Source organism: Arachis hypogaea, chromosome 1, assembly GCF_003086295.3.
Source record: "Arachis hypogaea cultivar Tifrunner chromosome 1, arahy.Tifrunner.gnm2.J5K5, whole genome shotgun sequence".
Taxonomy (NCBI): Eukaryota; Viridiplantae; Streptophyta; class Magnoliopsida; order Fabales; family Fabaceae; genus Arachis; species Arachis hypogaea.
This window is the reverse complement of record NC_092036.1, coordinates 105,813,876-105,833,802: the sequence shown is the minus strand read 5'-3', so window position 1 is coordinate 105,833,802 and position 19,927 is coordinate 105,813,876. Positions and strand designations below refer to the sequence as shown.

At 33.0% G+C, this 19,927-nt stretch overlaps 2 protein-coding genes across 4 annotated transcripts; both read left to right on the top strand.

The window, feature by feature from the left end:
• Positions 1-789: 789 nt before the first annotated feature.
• On the top strand, positions 790-6,489 carry LOC112707250 (ABC transporter B family member 11). The gene is made up of 13 exons (XM_025758922.3): positions 790-974; positions 1,203-1,558; positions 1,660-1,714; positions 1,809-1,984; positions 2,106-2,327; positions 2,418-2,656; positions 2,789-3,314; positions 3,403-3,676; positions 3,763-4,631; positions 4,722-4,988; positions 5,075-5,335; positions 5,431-5,724; positions 5,963-6,489. The coding sequence occupies exons 2-13, from the start codon at positions 1,271-1,273 to the stop codon at positions 6,311-6,313; spliced, it is 3,822 nt and encodes a 1,273-aa protein (XP_025614707.1). The 5' UTR covers positions 790-974; positions 1,203-1,270; the 3' UTR covers positions 6,314-6,489.
• A 2,673-nt stretch (positions 6,490-9,162) lies between these two features.
• Positions 9,163-15,179, top strand: LOC112707230 (ABC transporter B family member 11). 3 transcript variants are annotated; one of them, XM_025758913.3, is made up of 13 exons: positions 9,163-9,374; positions 9,789-10,146; positions 10,448-10,502; positions 10,603-10,778; positions 10,867-11,088; positions 11,183-11,421; positions 11,559-12,084; positions 12,176-12,449; positions 12,531-13,348; positions 13,526-13,792; positions 13,876-14,139; positions 14,236-14,529; positions 14,678-15,179. In XM_025758913.3, the coding sequence occupies exons 2-13, from the start codon at positions 9,805-9,807 to the stop codon at positions 15,029-15,031; spliced, it is 3,831 nt and encodes a 1,276-aa protein (XP_025614698.1). In that variant the 5' UTR covers positions 9,163-9,374; positions 9,789-9,804; the 3' UTR covers positions 15,032-15,179. The 3 variants fall into 3 exon arrangements, with proteins under 3 accessions (XP_025614698.1, XP_072058131.1, XP_072058135.1); XM_072202030.1 differs by having other exon boundaries at positions 9,273-9,407; XM_072202034.1 differs by lacking the exons at positions 9,163-9,374; positions 9,789-10,146; positions 10,448-10,502 and having other exon boundaries at positions 10,703-10,778; positions 10,867-10,930; positions 11,014-11,088.
• Positions 15,180-19,927: the final 4,748 nt, after the last annotated feature.

The window sequence follows — 19,927 nt, the reverse complement described above, 5'->3', positions numbered from 1 at the left end:
ATAGTGGTATCAACTTTGTTTAGGTTAACATACATAATTTTTGATTTTGAGCATATAACTTTGTTTAGGTTAATAAATACATACATTTCAATTTTGAGTGTATATATATATATATATATATATATTCCAGCAAAATATAGTAATATAACAAAAAATGTTTTAGAATAGAAAAGAATAAGAGAGATTTTGAGAAGAATTAAAAGAGAGAGATAATTTTATGAAGAAAAAATAAAAAAAATTATATAAGGACTAGTTTGACTAATTTTTAAAATTTGAGGGATGAAAATGACTTACGTCTAAACTTTCAAGAACTATTTTGACTAATAAAAAAATTTTATATGTCAAGTGACACGTGGCACTGACCTGTCACGTGACGTGCCACGTGTCACTGACCTGCCATGTGGCGTGTCACGTCATCATGTCACGTGGCACTTAACATGAAGATTACGTGATCTTTCGTGAATGAATTTGAACATTAACCCAAGGAATACTCACATGATGACATCTTTATGTGAAAATGACATTATAAATTTTTAGATGGTTAATTAAACATATTTAATCAAATATATTAATTTATTTAATAGTCTGTAACAATATCTTTATGTGAAGATGTCTTCCTAGGAGTATCAACTTATTATATTTAGTAGTGAGGTAAAGCGATAATATATTTTATTATTTTAAAAACAAATAAAACAGCCTTGCAGCTATGGGACTGAATGCGACAAGGGAAGAGACTATGCAGCTTCGCACCAAATATCTGATCTTTCCTGAGACCCAAACAAGAACAACTAACAAAAAGTTTAAGAAACGTGCGGATTACGAAATATGCGACTTTTAGATTCTTTTCCCATTTAAAATAATTTGACCAAATCTTTCATCTATATATATAGACAGTTGCCAATATAACGAACTATCACTCTTCTGTTGCTTGCTACGGCTACTTTTTCATCTTCATTGAAGCCAGAAAAAAAAAGGTTCATTTCTTTCTTTTTTTTTTCCTTTTTCTCTGTTTTCTCAGAGCATTTATTTTCCATATAGGACTAATTGTTTTGTTAGAACCCAACATTTTCTTCACCAACCACAATAATCACGTAGTTAACTAGGAAAAAGTAAGAACATGGAAATTTCATGCATGGCAAAAGACTTTTTTTTTGTGTGTGTAAGACTACTAATCAACTTGAACCCGTGATGCTTTTTTCCAGAACCTGTTACCCATTTAAACATCATTGGTAGAGAGGCTTGTGAGCAAAAGGAGCCTTCTTCTTCCTCCATGAAAATGGAAGGTAATGATACTGCGAGTTCTTCGAAAGTAGCAGGCCCTGAGATGAATCAAGATCCAAAGAAGGGAAAGGAGAAAGATGAAGGAAAAGACACAGTGCCATTGTACAAGCTTTTCTCATTTGCTGATCGGTTAGATCGTTTGTTGATGCTTGTTGGAACAGTTGGTGCTATTGGTAATGGAATCTCCATGCCATTAATGACTCTAATATTTGGGAATATGATCAATGCATTTGGAGGAAACTCAAACACCAAAGAAGTTGTTGATGAAGTTTCCAAGGTAACTAACTATTCTAATTCTTCTCCTCTGTATGAAGTTCACTTTTTGGAACTGAAAATTCTTCAGTTTGTTCACATCACAATTAATCATTTTTTTTTCAGGTGTCACTGAAATTTGTGTACTTGGCTGTGGGAACCTTTTTCGCATCACTCATGCGTGAGTAGACATAATAAACTTCTCTGTATTTTTTTTTTTGTTCAATTAAAAAAATTAATGTACCTCGACATGAAAATTGTTTTTTGTGTAACAGAGGTGGCTTGTTGGATGGTTACTGGGGAGAGACAGGCAGCACGAATCAGAGGCTTATACCTTCAAACAATCTTGAGGCAGGATGTTAGCTTCTTCGACAAGGAAACGAATACCGGCGAGGTTGTTGGAAGGATGTCCGGCGATACTGTTCTTATTCAAGACGCCATGGGAGAGAAGGTATCTATAAACCACCATACAAAAATATGGAAACACTGAAAGGAAAAAAGTATGAGTTTACTGCAAACTGCAAATTACTAAATTTAGTTTACTTATTGCTTTTGTTATCTGATTCATTCAGGTAGGGCAGTTTATACAGTTGATGGCAACATTCGTTGGAGGTTTTATCATAGCATTTGTCAGAGGATGGCTTCTATCAGTTGTCATGCTCTCTTCTATTCCACTTCTTGTGATGTCTGGTGCTGTAATGACCCTGGTTATTCAAAAAACATCTTCTCGCGGACAAACAGCTTATTCTGCTGCAGCAAGCGTAGTAGAGCAGACTATAGGCTCCATTCGAACGGTATCAACACTCGTTGCAAAGTTTCCACTTTTATGATTGTATAAAACATGTGAAATGAATGACATCCATTTCTCCAATCATGAATTGCAGGTTGCATCATTCACTGGGGAGAAACAAGCTGTAATTAAGTATAATCAGTCACTAATCAAAGCTTACAAGACCGGTTTGCAAGAGGCCCTGGCTTCTGGTTTCGGTTTTGGCGTACTGTATTTTGTTATAATTTCTACTTATGGTTTGGCTATATGGTATGGCGCCAAAATGGTAATCGAGAAAGGATATAATGGAGGCGAGGTTATCACTGTAATCTTTGCTCTATTGACCGGATCCATGTAAGTTGTTAGTTGCAAGCATCTTTTTCTTTCTTAAAGTGAAAGATATTATTAAAAAGCATAATTTAGGATCCTAATAAATTAGAATACACGAGAGTACAGCAGGTTGAAACAACTTATTTTCTACTTCAGGTCTCTTGGTCAGGCATCGCCGAGCCTAAGCGCGTTTGCTGCAGGGCAAGCGGCGGCGTTTAAGATGTTTGAAACAATTAAAAGGAAGCCGGAAATCGATGCTTCTGATCCCAACGGTCTAAAGCTCGACGACATTCGTGGAGACATAGAGCTTAGGGAGGTCTGCTTTAGTTATCCTACAAGGCCGGATGAACTGATATTCAATGGATTTTCGCTTTCGATACCGAGTGGAACTACTGCAGCTCTGGTGGGACAAAGTGGGAGTGGGAAATCAACAGTTGTTAGTTTGATTGAGAGATTCTACGATCCACAGGCTGGTGAAGTTCTCATTGATGGTATCAACCTCAAAGAATTTCAGCTTAAGTGGATCAGGCAGAAAATTGGCCTAGTTAGCCAGGAACCAGTTCTCTTTGCTAGTAGCATTAAAGAGAACATTGCTTATGGAAAAGACGGTGCAACCGATGAAGAAATCCGAGCCGCAGCAGAACTCGCCAATGCTGCAAAATTCATAGATAAGCTTCCTCAGGTAAACACCGAAACAGCGAAATCTTATAGTGTTCTTGTTATGAATGAACGGTGCTTTAGCTCAATGGTTTTTTAAATTATGAAATTAGGGATTGGATACAATGGTTGGTGAGCATGGAACTCAGCTCTCAGGAGGACAAAAGCAGAGAGTTGCAATAGCAAGAGCGATTTTGAAAGATCCAAGAATCTTACTTCTTGATGAAGCTACAAGTGCGCTTGATGCCGAATCTGAGAGGATAGTACAGGAGGCATTGGACAGAATAATGGTAAACCGAACAACTGTCATTGTCGCGCATCGTCTAAGTACTATAAGAAACGCTGATGCCATTGCTGTTATTCATCAAGGAAAAATAGTAGAAAGAGGTAGAAATCTCATTATCTTGTTGAAAGAAACCTTCATAGTTAGCTTAGAAAGAATTCTGTTTTTCTTACAATTGCCTATTATTCAGGTTCGCATGCTGAGCTCACGCGTGATCCTGAGGGGGCCTATAGCCAGTTAATTAGGCTGCAAGAAGTTAAAGGCGCAAATCACAAAGACAAACCAGAAAGTATTTTGCATTCTGGAAGAATCTCGAGTCATCGATCTTCTTCTATAAGATCTCTAAGCCATCAAGAATCATTCGGAATTGGAAACAGCGGCCGCCACTCATTGACAGCACCGTTTCCGGTTCCTACAGCAGTTGGCATCACGGAATTGCCACCTGAAGCTCCTACTTCTTCAACTGTCTCACCTCCGCCACCGGAAGTTCCTCTTCTTCGCCTCGCTTCTCTAAACAAGCCTGAGATTCCAGTCTTATTCATGGGATCAGTAGCTGCAGTGATAAGTGGCTTGATATTTCCAGCTTTCGGCCTAGTGCTTTCGAAAATGATCACAATTTTCTATGAACCGGCTCATAAGCTTCGCCACGATTCTAGAATTTGGGCACTGGTGTTTGTTGGACTTGGAGCACTATCATTGTTTGTGTACCCTTCTAGATTCTACCTTTTCGCCGTCGCCGGTGGTAAGTTGATCAAGAGGATCCGGGAGATATGTTTCGAGAAAGTGGTCAATATGGAGGTGAGCTGGTTCGACGAAGCTGATCATTCAAGCGGAGCGATTGGTGCTAGGCTTGCTACTGATGCTGCTTCGATCCGAGCTATAGTCGGGGATGCACTTGGATTGATGGTTGAAAACATTGCTACAGCAGTTTCTGCCTTGGTGATTTCTTTTGATGCCTGCTGGCAACTTGCTCTTATAGTTCTCGCTTTGGCGCCTTTGTTGGGGCTAAATGGATATGTGCAGTTCAAGTTCTTGACAGGATTCAGCTCTGATGCAAAGGTTTGATCAGAATCAGATCCATTTCTTTGTGCATTTCTCACATCATGCTAAGTATAAGATACAAATTTCTTTTTTTTTTTTTCTACACAGAAATTATATGAGGAAGCAAGTCAAGTGGCAAATGATGCTGTAGGGAGTATTAGAACAGTTGCTTCCTTCTGTGCTGAAGAGAAGGTGATGGACTTATACCGCGAAAAATGCGAAGGACCGATCAAGACAGGGATAAGAAAGGGAATAATCAGTGGTATAGGTTTTGGAGTATCATTCTTCATGATGTATTGTGTTTATGCAACTAGCTTCTATGCCGGAGCTCGTCTCGTGGATGATGGAAAATCAACATTCTCAGATGTCTTCAGAGTATGTTTAAGTTTAATTTCTCTCCTAACTTGTTCACTATCATTTCTTTTAATAGTATTTGATGATCTTGTTTTCTTGGTTTGCAGGTCTTCTTTGCTCTCAGCATGGCAGCTATTGGAATCTCTCAATCCAGCTCCTTAGTCCCTGACTCAACCAAAGCGAAAAGCGCTGCAGCATCTATATTCGCCATTCTTGATCGAAAGTCGCGAATAGACCCCAGTGAGGAATCTGGATTAACACATGAAGTTAAGGGAGAAATTGAGCTTCACCATGTCAGTTTCAAGTATCCAACTAGGCCTGATGTTCAAATATTCCGCAATCTTAGCTTGACAATTCGTAGTGGCAAGGTGGTTTCTTAATTGCTTCTTAAAAGAAATATTTTTTCTTCCAAAATTGAGTATTAGAAAGTAACAAATGGATTGTTGTGTTCATAAAATTTCAGACAGTTGCACTGGTTGGAGAAAGTGGAAGTGGAAAGTCAACAGTGATAGCATTGCTACAAAGATTTTATGACCCTGATTCAGGTCACATTACACTTGATGGAAATGATATCCAAACACTTCAAGTTAAGTGGCTAAGACAACAGATGGGTTTGGTTAGCCAAGAGCCTGTTTTGTTCAACGACACGATCCGAGCCAACATCGCATATGGAAAAGGAGGAGATGCAACAGAAGCAGAAATCATAGCTGCAGCAGAACTTGCTAATGCTCACAAGTTCATTAGTAGTTTGCAGCAGGTAATTAAATTGCAAAGTTTAAGTCCTGATTGATTCTTATTTTCATTTTCAGTCTTTTCTGATTTCAGTTTCTTTCGCACAATCCTAAAACAAATGCTATGTTTACACTAAAAATGAACCATCAATTCATTATTACCTTATTCTCTCTTAGGACTAGTGCAAGTTTTCAACTTATGTTAATTGGACACTCCTAGGATTATAGTTCTGAATTCATAAGAATGTTATGTTATACATGCAGGGTTATGACACGATAGTAGGCGAGCGTGGCGTCCAATTATCCGGTGGCCAGAAGCAGCGAGTGGCGATTGCAAGAGCCATAGTTAAGAATCCCAAGATATTGCTTCTAGATGAAGCAACAAGTGCACTTGATGCTGAGTCTGAGAAAGTGGTTCAGGATGCACTTGACAGGGTTATGGTGGACAGAACCACCATTGTGGTGGCACATAGGCTATCTACAATCAAAGGTGCTGATTTGATTGCAGTAGTTAAGAATGGTGCTATTGCAGAGAAGGGTAAGCATGAAGCTTTGCTCAATAAGGGAGGTGACTATGCTTCATTGGTAGCATTGCACACAAGTGCTTCATCTTAGATTGATTTTCAGATGAATACAATTTATTCATCTTTGAGAAATTTTGTATCTACTTTATTTTATGTAGTACATTGTGTTAACAATTATATATGCATATTCATTCTGCACAATGTGCACAGGTTTAAGTCTAGTGAAAAGAAATAAGTAATAACACATCTTCTCAATTCAAGTATCAATCTTTTTTTTTTCTTTTTTTTTTTATTATTCCTATCAATTGCCAATATAAGAAAAATGATTCCTCAAGAGATGAAGACAACAATTACAATGTTTGTGGTTGGAACTTGAAAGCATGCATGTACTCATAGAGATATTAAGAACAATTAAATCTTATTGAGCTCAGAGCTTAACAGACAGCATGAAATCAAATTATGAGGAGAACAAACAAAACAAGAACAAATAATACCAGTTTGCAATAGTTTTTGGCCTAAACATTCTTGCTGGTGGTACATCAAAGAGAAACTAAAGCTGGAGAATATATTTTCATTCTGGAATCATAATTCTGAAAAAGCCAAATTGAATAACTGCAAATATACACACACATTTATATATATATAAAAAATAAATGAAAGAAAAAAAATACAAAGAGGGGTTGGCACAATTTATCAAGTCATGTTAATAATGACAAAGACAAAATAAAAATTATATAGGAGATTGATGCATTTTACTTTTTAATTGTTAAATGTCAAAAGAGTTGTACTATAGAGAACCAAATTTAAATTGATGAGTTGTTAGCTTCAGTTAGGACCACATCACCACATTCAGCTTTTGAAAACTTAATTAATTTTTTCAATCAAATCATTTAACTAATTAACAGAATCATATGCTCAAACCAATACACTAGATGCTAAAACAATTTCTACCACAACCAATCATGTATTCCATATGTACCTCATAAAACAGTTATTATATAGTAGTCACTGACCTAGTTAATGTAATGCATTTATTAGACATTACCAATCTTTGTTGTAAATCACCTTTTACTGAAACATGTCTGTACCATGTTACTGGGACAGGAGAACCTACTTGAGGAGTCTATGACTCTACATATTCCCACCCTATATTATTTTTACTATAAAATTCATAGGCTGTCATAATGTGTATATATTTTATTTTATCTTTTGGTACGTATATATATAATTTGTATATTTAATTTTCTCCCCTTTTAAGATGCTAGTAGCTATTTGCTACCTATTCTTTAAAATAACACTAGTATGATTAACTAAACAATTTATTATATCATTTTCATACCAAAGATTTGTACTGTATACAATCATATTTATAATTTTATATGCATGTATGATCAAGAAAAAATGGTCTTGAAAATGAAATTGTCATGATAATGCGATTTGAAAAAGAGGGAATTATAAAAATACTTCTATTTATTATTAAGAAACCATCATGTGGTCACCAAATATTTTGAGTTGAGTCAAAGTATTAGCATAACGATGTGTAAGCAAAGGACAAAAATGTATGAGGAGATTTGAAACTATTGATTATTAGTTTTTTTTTTTTTTTAATTTAGTTGTACTATCATATATAGTAAATTAATAATATAGGTTTAATTTCGTAGTATAAGGTTAATGTTTTAGAGAGAGAGAAAAAAAAAAATCACATGGGACTAAAAAAAGGTTTGTATAATTTCGAGTTAAAATAATTAGGGTTCAATTCAATATTTGTGCAAGCTCCTATATCTTAGAATGCAGGTCAACAAAGACTTTTGAATTTTCGCTGCAAGACTATATTTCAAGTTTTTATCATAGCCAAAAATTAACTATATTTAAAAATTGAACTATCCTATCTGTAAATAAAAAATCAGTCATTCTTATAGAATAATATTAAGTGTTTGTTGTTTGAGTGCCATTATTTTGATAAAAAAAATCTTTTTCCATTGAAAAAGATTTTTTTTAACGTATTTGACAAATTTTTTATAGTAAAAATAAAATTACTAAAAAAATAAATAAAAAATATCTTTTTTGAGAAGTTATAATTTTTATCTGTTTTTAAAAGATCTTTTTTCCTTAAAAAAAATGTTTAAAAATAAGTTAAATAATACTTTATTTATAAACGAATACATAAAGATTGATTTAGTAGTTGATTTTTTATATACCGATAGTATTTTTGTTAAAAATTAAAAGAGGGATAAAAATATGTTTCTTACATTAGTAGGTTACCATTAGCATGCATAACAAGGCAACAAAGTTCTTATATATATGATCACTGATAATCTTTGTCTAAATAATCTTATTTTTTTTCAAGATTTATGTTATAACTTATTAAGAAATTGTGCTATTGCTACACCTGATTCACTAAACCATAAAGTCAATGTAGGGCCAAATATAAGAGGAAAAATGTTAAAGATGGCTGCAGTTGAGCCGTTAGTATCAGACTAGAATTCTACAAGTATTCAAGTTTGGTTTCTATTTTTGAAGTATTTTTATATAACCATACTATGTATAAAAAAAAAAACCAGCCACATATACAGTTATATTTGTTAAAATATAAAATACATAATGAAAATAAGTTAAATAATGACTAATTTTTTGTGTGCATATAGTAGTTTTTATTTTCACAAGCATTTGAAGAAATAAAAAACATATATTGACTTTATTAAAATGATCAGGTTTGAACTTAAGTTTAATAATTAATACACAAAATATAATTATACTAGAGTAAAACTGTTTTGACAGAAAGAATAAGATTCCGGTTATATGGTACATCAGTTTTTATTACATAGTTTTCTTTGGTAGATTGAGTGTATTATTATTATGATTGTAAGTGTATTTTCTGACTTCATTAGAATCTCTCATATGTTGTTTTGCATCTAAACCATACAAATAAATTGTTATTTTGGCCAAAGGTATCTAATTCTGTTCTACTCTTTTTGCTTTATCTCATCATAATTTAAAAGATAAAACAATGTTAACTTGCATTAGTAGGCTAACGCCAACTAGGCTCAACCAGTCTTATATAGTTTTTGCTTAATTCCCTTGTTGCTTTCAAATTGCTGTTCTCTCATCATTCTTAGAAGACTTGAACTACTTCAAGTTTGTAAAGGAAAAAGGTTTGTGTGTGCCCTTGCCTTACATGTGTAGATGTAAGTAACTTGATATCCAAATTTTTAGAAATTTGATAAGCTTGATTATTATGATTATATACATGACTTGATAAAACTCATTCTATAAAAAGTTACTTGAAGGTGTAAGTATAACAATACTTAGTCTTATTACAATAGTGGATCTATTTATATTGTTCTTGAATATGTTTTGATTACTGGTTCTGGTTTTGTAAGTGCAACTTGCATTTTGGTTCTCTCTCTTGGCCTATTCTGGTTTCTTTGGTAACTCATTTTTCTTCCTCTCTTCAATCTTCGTTCTTCTCTAGTCTCTATGGTTTTGGTTAAGTCAACATGATGTCAATTTACATAGCTTTTGAAATGTTTTCTCTTTTTTTTTTTTTTTTCTTTTCCTCAACATAGCCTTTAATTGAGGAAAATGGTAGTTGAGGAAAGTATAGATGGAGATATTACTTCATGTGAGGTGACAGGATCAGTAAGTCATTCACAGATTCCGAATCACGAAAATTCGCAAGAAATTAAGGGAAGGGAGGAGGCTCCAAAGAAGAACAAGGCCAAAACTGAAAGCAATAAAACAGTACCCTTTTACAAGCTTTTCTCATTTGCAGATTCTTGGGATCATTTGCTTATGTTTGTTGGGACAATAAGTGCAGTTGGGAATGGAATATCCAACCCTTTAATGAGTGTACTAATTGGAGATACAATTGATGCTTTTGGAAGAAATGGTAGCAACAAACAAGTTGTTCATGAAGTTTCCAAGGTAAATAACTAGCACTCTTTCACTAAGAATCAGTGTTCTCAAGACATGAGAATAGGTAAATGTCTTTATGAGCATCTAAATGGTGTTAACACCTCTTTCACCCTTCTTATTCTACATTTTTATTGAACCAAACAAATGCAAAGTAATTTTTATTACACACTGAAGTGTAATCATTTAACTAGTCTCAATAATTCTACTATTATGCAATAACCTTGTGAATTAGCATTAAGGTAACAATTTGGTTCTGATTCTCCACATTTCATTGTCTTATAATCTAAAATGGTTCATTTTATTGCTTTAGGTCTCTCTGAAGTTTCTATGCTTGGGTATAGCTGCCTTGTTTGCAGCATTTTTGCGTAAGCATGCCAAATTCTATGCTAATTATGATTACCATATACTTAGGCTTAATCTAACATTCTAATTATGCTTATTATCCTTACATGAAAAATATTCTAGAGGTTTCTTGTTGGGTGATCACTGGGGAGAGACAAGCTGCAAGAATAAGAGGCTTATACCTCAAAGCAATTCTGAGACAAGATGTCGGCTTCTTCGACAAGGAAACTAACACCGGCGAGGTTACTGAAAGGATGTCAGGAGACACATTTCTTGTTCAAGAAGCCATGGGGGAAAAGGTACAAAATTGAAATGCACCACTCCCCAATGTTATAATTCTTTACCATAAGAATAACCTGTTCTCTTTCTTATAACTATATATATCAGGTAGGACAGTTCATACAATATGTGGCAAGCTTTTTAGGAGGGCTTATCATAGCATTCATCAAGGGTTGGCTTCTAACCCTTGTCCTGCTATCTTCCCTGCCTCCTCTTGTCTTAGCTGGTTCTCTAATGACTTGCGCTTTCGTGAAGATGGCATCTCGTGGACAAGCAGCATATTCTGAAGCAGCAACTATATTTGACAGGACTATTGGTTCAATTAGAACTGTATGCCAATATCCACAAAGAACTCATTCATTGCCTTTCCTTTTTTCCTTTTAGAGAGTAGCATATTAAGGATAGAGACATTCTTCCGATGCAGGTTGCATCCTTTACTGGTGAGGATCAAGCTATAGCTTTATACAATGAATCCTTAACCAAAGCATATAGGAGTGGTGTGCAAGAAGGAGTGGCTGCTGGTTTAGGCCTTGGTTTGCTTCGATTGCTCGCTTTCAGCAGTTATGCTTTGGGTGTATGGTATGGAGGGAAGATGGTTCTAGAGAAAGGATATACAGGAGGTGAAGTCATGAGTGTGTTTTTTGCAGTATTGATTGGATCATTGTAAGTTAATTTTCCCTTCATTGGTATGTACTGACATTGTAAAAATTGTCGAATTAAACACTTTTACTGATGTGACAATACATGATTAGATATCAGTATAAAACTAAACTGTTCTTACAAGTGCATTATGTTTATAGGTCTCTGGGGCATGCATCTCCAAGCTTAACTGCAATTGCTGCAGGACAAGCAGCAGCCTATAAAATGTTTGAAACAATAAAGAGACAGCCGGATATTGATTCTTATGACACGGCTGGTCGGAAGCTAGATGATATTTCCGGAGATATAGAACTTAGAGAGGTTTGCTTTAGTTATCCTACAAGACCAGATGAACTCATATTCAATGGATTTTCCATTTCAATATCAAGTGGCACTACTGCAGCTTTGGTAGGACAAAGTGGGAGTGGGAAATCAACAGTTGTTAGTTTGATAGAGAGATTTTATGATCCACAGGCTGGTGAAGTTCTCATTGATGGTATCAACCTCAGAGAATTTCAACTGAAATGGCTCAGACAGAAGATAGGCCTAGTTAGCCAGGAGCCGGTTCTGTTTTTGTGTAGCATTAAAGAGAATATTGCATATGGTAAGGATGGTGCAACAGATGAAGAAATCATAGCTGCAGCAGAACTTGCTAATGCTGCTAGATTCATAGATAAATTTCCTCATGTGAGTTTTCAGAATCTTGACTTACTTTTTCAGTGTTATTTTCTTTTTTTTCAACATCAGTTTCAAATTTTTATAAAATGGTGAAATTTAGGGACTCGACACGATGGTTGGTGAGCATGGAACTCAGCTTTCTGGGGGACAAAAGCAAAGGATTGCTATAGCAAGAGCAATTCTGAAAGATCCTAGAATCTTGTTACTTGATGAAGCTACAAGTGCCCTTGATGCTGAATCTGAGAGAGTGGTTCAAGAGACACTAGATAGAATAATGGTTAACAGAACAACTGTTATTGTAGCGCATCGCTTAATCACAATAAGAAATGCTGACACAATTGCTGTTATTCATCAAGGAAAAGTTGTAGAGAAAGGTAGAGACATACTAAACATTTCATCATTTTTTTTAATGAACATTTGCATTTGATGCATTTCTATATTTTCAAACTGATTAGGTTCACATGATGAGCTCATTAAGGATCCTAATGGAGCTTTTAGCCAGCTTATTAGACTCCAAGAAATAAAAAAGGAGACAGAACAGAATGATGAATGCTCTGCAGATTCTGGAAGGCAATCAAGCCGAGGATCATCCGAAATTGGGAACAGCAATCATCACTCATTCAGAATAACAGATGCTATGACATCAGAAGGAGGACCTCAAGCTCTTCCTTCAGCAGCATTATCACCTACACCTCCAGAAGTTCCATTTTTCAGGCTTGGTTGTCTTAACAAGCCTGAAATCCCAGTTTTACTCTTAGGGACATTGGTAGCAGTTATATGTGGGACTATTACACCTGCTCTGGGGCTTGTAGTCTCTAAAATGATAAACACTTTCTTTGAACCTGCGGATAAACTCCGCAAAGATTCAAAGCATTGGGCATTAATATTTGTTGCTTTTAGTGTGGCTGCATTCATATTTCATCCATTGAGGTCCTACTTCTTTTCTGTGGCTGGTTCTAAGTTGATAAAAAGGATTCGGCTTATGTGTTTTGATAAAATAATTCACATGGAAGTAGGATGGTTTGATAAAGCTGAGAATTCAAGTGGAGCCCTTGGAGCAAGGTTGTCAATTGATGCTGCTTCGCTTCGCGCTTTGTTTGGGGATGCACTTGGTATGTTGGTTCAAGATGCTTCCACTGCAGTTACAGCCTTGGTGATTGCGTTCGAGGCGAATTGGCAGCTAGCTCTTATTATCCTTGCTATGATGCCTCTTCTGTTGTTAAATGGACATTTACAAATCAGATCCATGAGAGGATTTAGTGCAAATGCAAAGGTTAGTGTCCCATAGATATGAAGCTATAAACTATAGTGGGAAAAAGTTACTTAAAGGAAACTTAGGATGCAAGAGAACCATCTTAATTGAAATATTATACTATGTTAAATTAGTTTGTGCTTATGAATCAACTAAGTTATCAATTTGACCAATGTTAATGTTTCTTATATTCAATAGAAACAATATGAGGAAGCAAGTCAAGTAGCAAATGATGCAGTAGGGAATATCAGAACAGTTGCTTCTTTCTGTGCAGAAGAGAAGGTAATGGAGTTATATCAGAAGAAATGTGAAGGACCAATGCAAACAGGCATAAGGCAAGGTTTAGTGAGTGGAAGTGGTTATGGCCTATCAATCTTCTTTCTGTTCTGTGTCTATGGATGCAGTTTCTACGCCGGTGCCAGGCTTGTTAAGGATGGCAAAACAACAATGTCAGAAGTTTTCCGAGTAAGCTACTGTCCAGAATTGATGGAGTAATGGTCAAGTTATCACATTATTCTAGCATTGATGATTTCTTTGATAATTTTCAGGTATTTTTTTGTCTCACAATGACTGCTATAGCATTATCTCAGTCCGGCCTACTCGCCCCGGGCGCAAGCAAAGCAAAAAATTCAGCTGCTTCTGTGTTTGCCATTCTTGATCAGAAATCAAAAGTAGACTCCAGTGATAAGTCTGAAATCACATTGCAAGATGTGAAGGGAGAGATTAAATTCAACCATGTCACTTTCAAGTATCCAACTAGGCCTAATGTTCATATATTCACAGATCTTTCCTTAACCATTCATTCAGGACAGGTATCTTAGAACCAATTGATACACTAGTTCAATGTAATTTACACTTGTTAAGAAAGAATCTAAGGATTTGATTTGATTGTGTTGATGAAAATTCAGACAGTGGCTCTAGTTGGAGAAAGTGGGAGTGGAAAGTCAACAGTAATATCATTGCTGCAAAGATTTTATGAACCAGATTCAGGTGAGATAACTCTAGATGGAACAGAAATCAAGAAGCTACAACTGAAATGGTTTAGGGAGCAAATGGGGCTAGTAAGCCAGGAGCCTGTGTTGTTCAATGACACCATTAGAGCCAACATTGCATATGGAAAGGGAGGGAATGCAACAGAAGCAGAAATTGTTGCTGCTGCACAACTTGCTAATGCTCACAAATTCATTAGCAGTTTGCACAAGGTAAAAGTGAAACATACCATACATTTTTGTAAATTTTTATTAACCATATATAAATGAATTTGTTCAATCTAATTATTGACATACAATTCTAATAATAGTAGTTATGGATACAGTAAGTGTATAATGTTTTGTGAATATATGCATGCAGGGTTATGAGACAATAGTAGGAGAGAGAGGGATTCAAGTATCAGGGGGTCAGAAGCAGAGGGTGGCAATAGCAAGAGCCATAGTGAAGAGTCCAAAGATATTGCTTCTAGATGAAGCAACAAGTGCACTAGATGCTGAGTCAGAAAAGGTGGTTCAGGATGCACTTGACAGGGTTATGGTAAACAGAACCACCATTGTGGTGGCACATAGGTTATCAACCATTAAGGGTGCACATTTAATTGCTGTGGTTAAAAATGGTGTCATTGCTGAGAAAGGCACACATGATGCTTTGCTCAAAAAGGGTGGCACCTATGCTTCCTTAGTAGCATTCTTTTCAAGTTCTAGTTCATCTTAAATTCACCAACCCACACTAAAAATTTAATTTTTTTTAAAAAAATTGTTGTTTTGTTGGAAAATTTCATCCTTTTTCATGATGATAACTCTCAATGGTCCACGTTGTAACTCATCCAACATGAATGAATTAGAATTTAATTTTTAAATAATTATTTAGTTTGTGTAATATACTAAAATAGATGACCAATGTGATATAATATGCAAAAAAGTAAAAAAAGACACACAAAAAAATGTTTTTTAGAAGAAGACAAAAAAATTGTTTTTCATAACATGTGAAAAGCTTATTCTCATATTTATGAAATTAACTTGTATAATCTATTTTGAACAAATTTAATTTTTTGGAAATCATATACAAATTTTTTGGTAAGAATAAATTGTTTTTTATGGTGTCTCTTAACTTGACGGATTAAGAATTAATTCATTACGGATCTAAGTTTTATTTAAATGTTTGTTACTAATGAGTTATATGCATAAAACAAGATCCAAACCTCCCTATGTTTGTTCAAACGTACTAATAAGCTAATTACTATACACGGTTATACCAATTTAAGTTGGTTAAAATAAATTCTATTTAAAAATAAATTATATTTTTTTCTTGGATTTGAAGAAGAAAAAAGTCTATTCTTTTTTTTTATTTGCCAAAAGTAATTCATAAAAGAAATTCAGGTAGAACGTGGGCAACTCTTAAAGCCCATTACAAATGGGCCCTTTTGGCCCATAAAGAAAGGAATGAGTAGTTGAGTACTACATAGAAGTGGCAATAGATAGGATAAGATAGGATATGGAGTCAACTCTAATTATATCTGTGGGTTGAAATTTTTATATAAACTCAACCTTATTTTATTTGTAGGTTGAGATTTTTATATAAATTCAACCTTATTTTATTTGTGGGTTGAGAATATCCCAACTCTAACCCTATCTATTGTCAACTCGCGAGTATCTAACTCTACTCGCGGGTTACAAAAAAAATGCAATATTATTATATAATTTGGTAATAATTTACAATAGAACTGACTTTTATGTAAAAAAAATATTAAATTATCAATTAATGATCTTCTTTTAATGGCTAAAGATCTTTTGTATTTAATTAGAGATTTTTGGTTCAACATCCATTTGAAACATATTTTTATATAAGTATATAACATATACATATATAGGGTGTGGGTTGGTCGGGTAGGGTTGAGACTCAACCCACACTTTACCTTACCTAGGCTGCACATGGATCACATAATATCCACATCACATCTCATATAAATAACATAGTTTAAAAAAGTAAATCCTACGTGATATAAATTTTAGTGAGTTGTTTTATGAATTTTATGATCTTGTTTTTAATTTTTTATGTTATACTTCAACTTAGAATAATTAAACTTAGATCTTGTGGTTTTTTTTGTTATTTAAGAAAACTTTTATTGATAATATTTTATGAGTAAATAAGCTTAAACATGTAAAAAAAATAAATTTTATGGATATTTTTTTGTAAAAATAGTCAAACAAGGTCTTAAAACAATTTTTTGAATGATACAGACATTTTAAATATTCGATCCGATCCGATTCGATTCACAAATATGTGGATTGGATCAGATCGGATCCAACCTAAAAAAAAATGTAAATATTATATCCGATCCAATTCGATCTGCATGCAGTCTTAGATATTAGAAGCATTTTCTTTTTTTTTTTCTCATAAAAAAAGTAGAAGTGTTTTCAAATCCATCCCTTCATCTTTCCTTTTTGCTCAACTCGAGAAGAGTTTAATACCCTGAATTGACATCATAATCAACATTAATTGAACTGTTTAATTAGTTATGGATTGCATTGCCATTGCCATCAATGTTGTTGAGATTTGAAAAGAGCCATATTTGACCAAATAATAGCACCACATTGCTAATAAACACTCGTGTGGATTCCAATTTCCAAAGCCTAGATTATGAGGTATATAAATGGACTTTGACAGAGAAAGGGGAAAAGCATATGAATTGATATAATATATATCTCCTAATATTACCCTATATGATATAATATATATCCTAACCCCACCACTCACAAAAGCTTCATCAAATCTTGACGATCACTCTTTTTGGATGTGTCAAAGGATCCCACCATATGATTTTGTTAGTTAGTTGTTGTTATTAGGATATCAATTTGTGTATTTTATTTTACTCTTTCTATATCATATGATTATTATAGTTTGTTAGTGCTATAAGCACCTTATAGTTTTGGCTTCTCTCATCATTTCACACCTCAAAACTTGCTTATCAATGTTCCTTCCTTCCTTAAAGCTGCAGACAACAATCTTTTACTTAAACTTAAATTGTGGAAATTAAATAAGCACCCATTAGTGAACCATTTTTTTTTAAAAGAATAATTCTTTTTGTTTCTATTTTTACTTTTCTTTATATATGCCTCTTCTTTTATTAGAACTGAAATTTCTTAAAATATTTACACTAAATTAATTTTTAATGTCGTTGATAGATATCAATTCGCTACACTCTTAAAAAAATGTTGGACTTAAATCAAAAGAATTATTTATATATAGGTATTGAAACCATATAAATTACTAATTTAATATACACATTCTTTAGCTTTTTAAAAAAAAAAAACTTTTTTCTTTTATAATTGATGATAAAATCATAAATATGAAAAAATACTCTATTTGGTCCTAAAGTTATATTCAAATTTTAATTTAGTTCTTAAACTTTCAATTGCTTTAATTTATTTTCTGAATTTTTTAAATTTTAATCACGTTAGTTCCTGTAGTGATTTCTTTATGTGACAGAATCAATTGAAAAGTGTAAGAACTAAATTGAAGCAATTAAAATTTTAAGAACTAAATTGAAGTTCGAGTATAATTTTTAAAACCAAATTGAGTATTATTTCCATAAATATTCAAAATGCAGAAAAATTAAATAATAGGAATTGACATGGGTCCCTAATCCCTATGGCGATGAGCACAAAATCAACCCATTAATTATCCATGGGTAAAAATGCTTGTGCTGTTGTGCACTTAGTTATTAGGTCAACTATGCTTGGCTTAAAATATACAATATATGCATGAGAAAATAATGCAGGGCCCAATAATACTATAGTGTGGTAATTTAAAGAGTAAAGTATCGTTTTTGTCCTCAATATTTGGGGTAAGTCCTGTTTATGTCCCTAACGTTTAAATTGTCCTATTTGTATTCCTAACGTTTATAAAAGTGATTCAATGTTATTCTACTATCAATTATACTAACAAATCAGATTATATTTTTTAATTATTCTCACTTGGATGTATTCATTTTCAATTAGGTCTCACTTGAATGTGTTCGATTTTAATATTATACCCACTATTTGTGTTTAGATTCAATTATGTCCCTAGAAAAGTGAATTATGTAAATATTGTAGAAATTAGTTTTAACTTTTGATGAGCTATTTTTCTGAGTGGATCATCGATTCTATCCCAGACATTTGTATTTTAACTTCAAGAAGAGATTTTTAAAACTCAAACTAAAGTGTTCATGATGTGTAATTGACGGCAGGATAACATTGAATCACTTTTACAAACGTTAGGGATACAAATAGGACGATTTAAACGTTAGGGACATAAATAGGATTTACCCCAAACGTTGATGACAAACACAATACTTTACTCTAATTTAAATTATGTCTTATATCTGTGATACTCATCTTTAATTTAATTTGATAACTTAGTGTGCAAATATTGTACAATTTCATCATCTTCAAATCAAATACCAGTTAGAATCACATAAGTTCTATTATATATGGTTATTGGTTAGTGCAAAAGTATGATACCTTCTTTTAGCTATACTCTTTGCAATAAAGCATTGTAATATAGGAGTAAAGTTTACTATTAGGCCAAAAAGTAATAAATATAATGAAGATATAATTTTCCTAACAAAATTTAATATGATATAAGAAGCTATATATATATATATATATATATATATATATATATATATATATATATATATATATATATATATATATATATTCGTTATAGAGAGGTCATGAATTAAGATGGTATTTGTTTATAAAAATAAAATACTAAAATAAGAACACAAATATATAAAATCGTATTTGATAGAGGAAATATAAATAGAGATAATGTATCTAATAATATTAAATTAGTGTATTTTATATTCATCTTAACAGGAAAGACACATATACTAATAAGAGACACAACTTATTTTTTATTTTTTTATTATTTTTATTAATTTTTTATAATTTTATTTTTTATTATTATATTTTTCATCTCAAATTTTTTAAATAAAATAAAATAAATTAAATTTTTATAATTTGTTTTAATTTATCATCAAATAGAATATAAAAACACAAAATTTTTTATCTCTATTTTTATGTTCTATTTTATATTCGTATTATATATTGTCCTATTCTTAAAAATAAATGCCGCCTAAGATATTAAGCTCAGTAAATTCTAAAAGCAGCGTTTGTGAAATGAAATCACCATAAAATCATTTAAACTATGATGAATTAAGTAGTTTTTTGTTGTCATACTTAAAATGGTCAATGAGTTAATAAAAGTGGTATTACATTCAGACAAATAGGTGTTGGTAGCATATAGAGAAAATTTGCAACAAAAGGGATATACTCTCAAGAGTTTGTTACAAAATTCAGAACTATTTTTGATAATGACATCAATTCAGGCGATGTCTCCCATCTTAAGGTACTTATAATTAGTTTGACGTACCAACCACAAAATTGAAAAACAAGGGATATATACAATGAATTGTGTTCACACTTTAATTATATTAGAATTTAATTTTTATATATTAACAATGTACAAAAATTTATTTCCGCATTTAATTATATATGGTTACATTAGTTAAAATAATCGTTTTTGACCGTCAATATATAAATAATTATTTAAAAAACAAGT

Bases quoted from the DNA above. Each gene is read 5' to 3' on its own strand.
- LOC112707250 (XM_025758922.3), top strand. From the start codon at position 1,271: ATGAAAATGGAAGGTAATGATACTGCGAGTTCTTCGAAAGTAGCAGGC. The intron at 2,328-2,417 runs GTATCAACACTC...CATGAATTGCAG, and splicing joins CTATAGGCTCCATTCGAACG to GTTGCATCATTCACTGGGGA. The intron at 3,315-3,402 runs GTAAACACCGAA...TTATGAAATTAG, and splicing joins TCATAGATAAGCTTCCTCAG to GGATTGGATACAATGGTTGG.
- LOC112707230 (XM_025758913.3), top strand. From the start codon at position 9,805: ATGGTAGTTGAGGAAAGTATAGATGGAGATATTACTTCATGTGAGGTG. The intron at 10,779-10,866 runs GTACAAAATTGA...TATATATATCAG, and splicing joins AAGAAGCCATGGGGGAAAAG to GTAGGACAGTTCATACAATA. The intron at 13,349-13,525 runs GTTAGTGTCCCA...TATATTCAATAG, and splicing joins GATTTAGTGCAAATGCAAAG to AAACAATATGAGGAAGCAAG.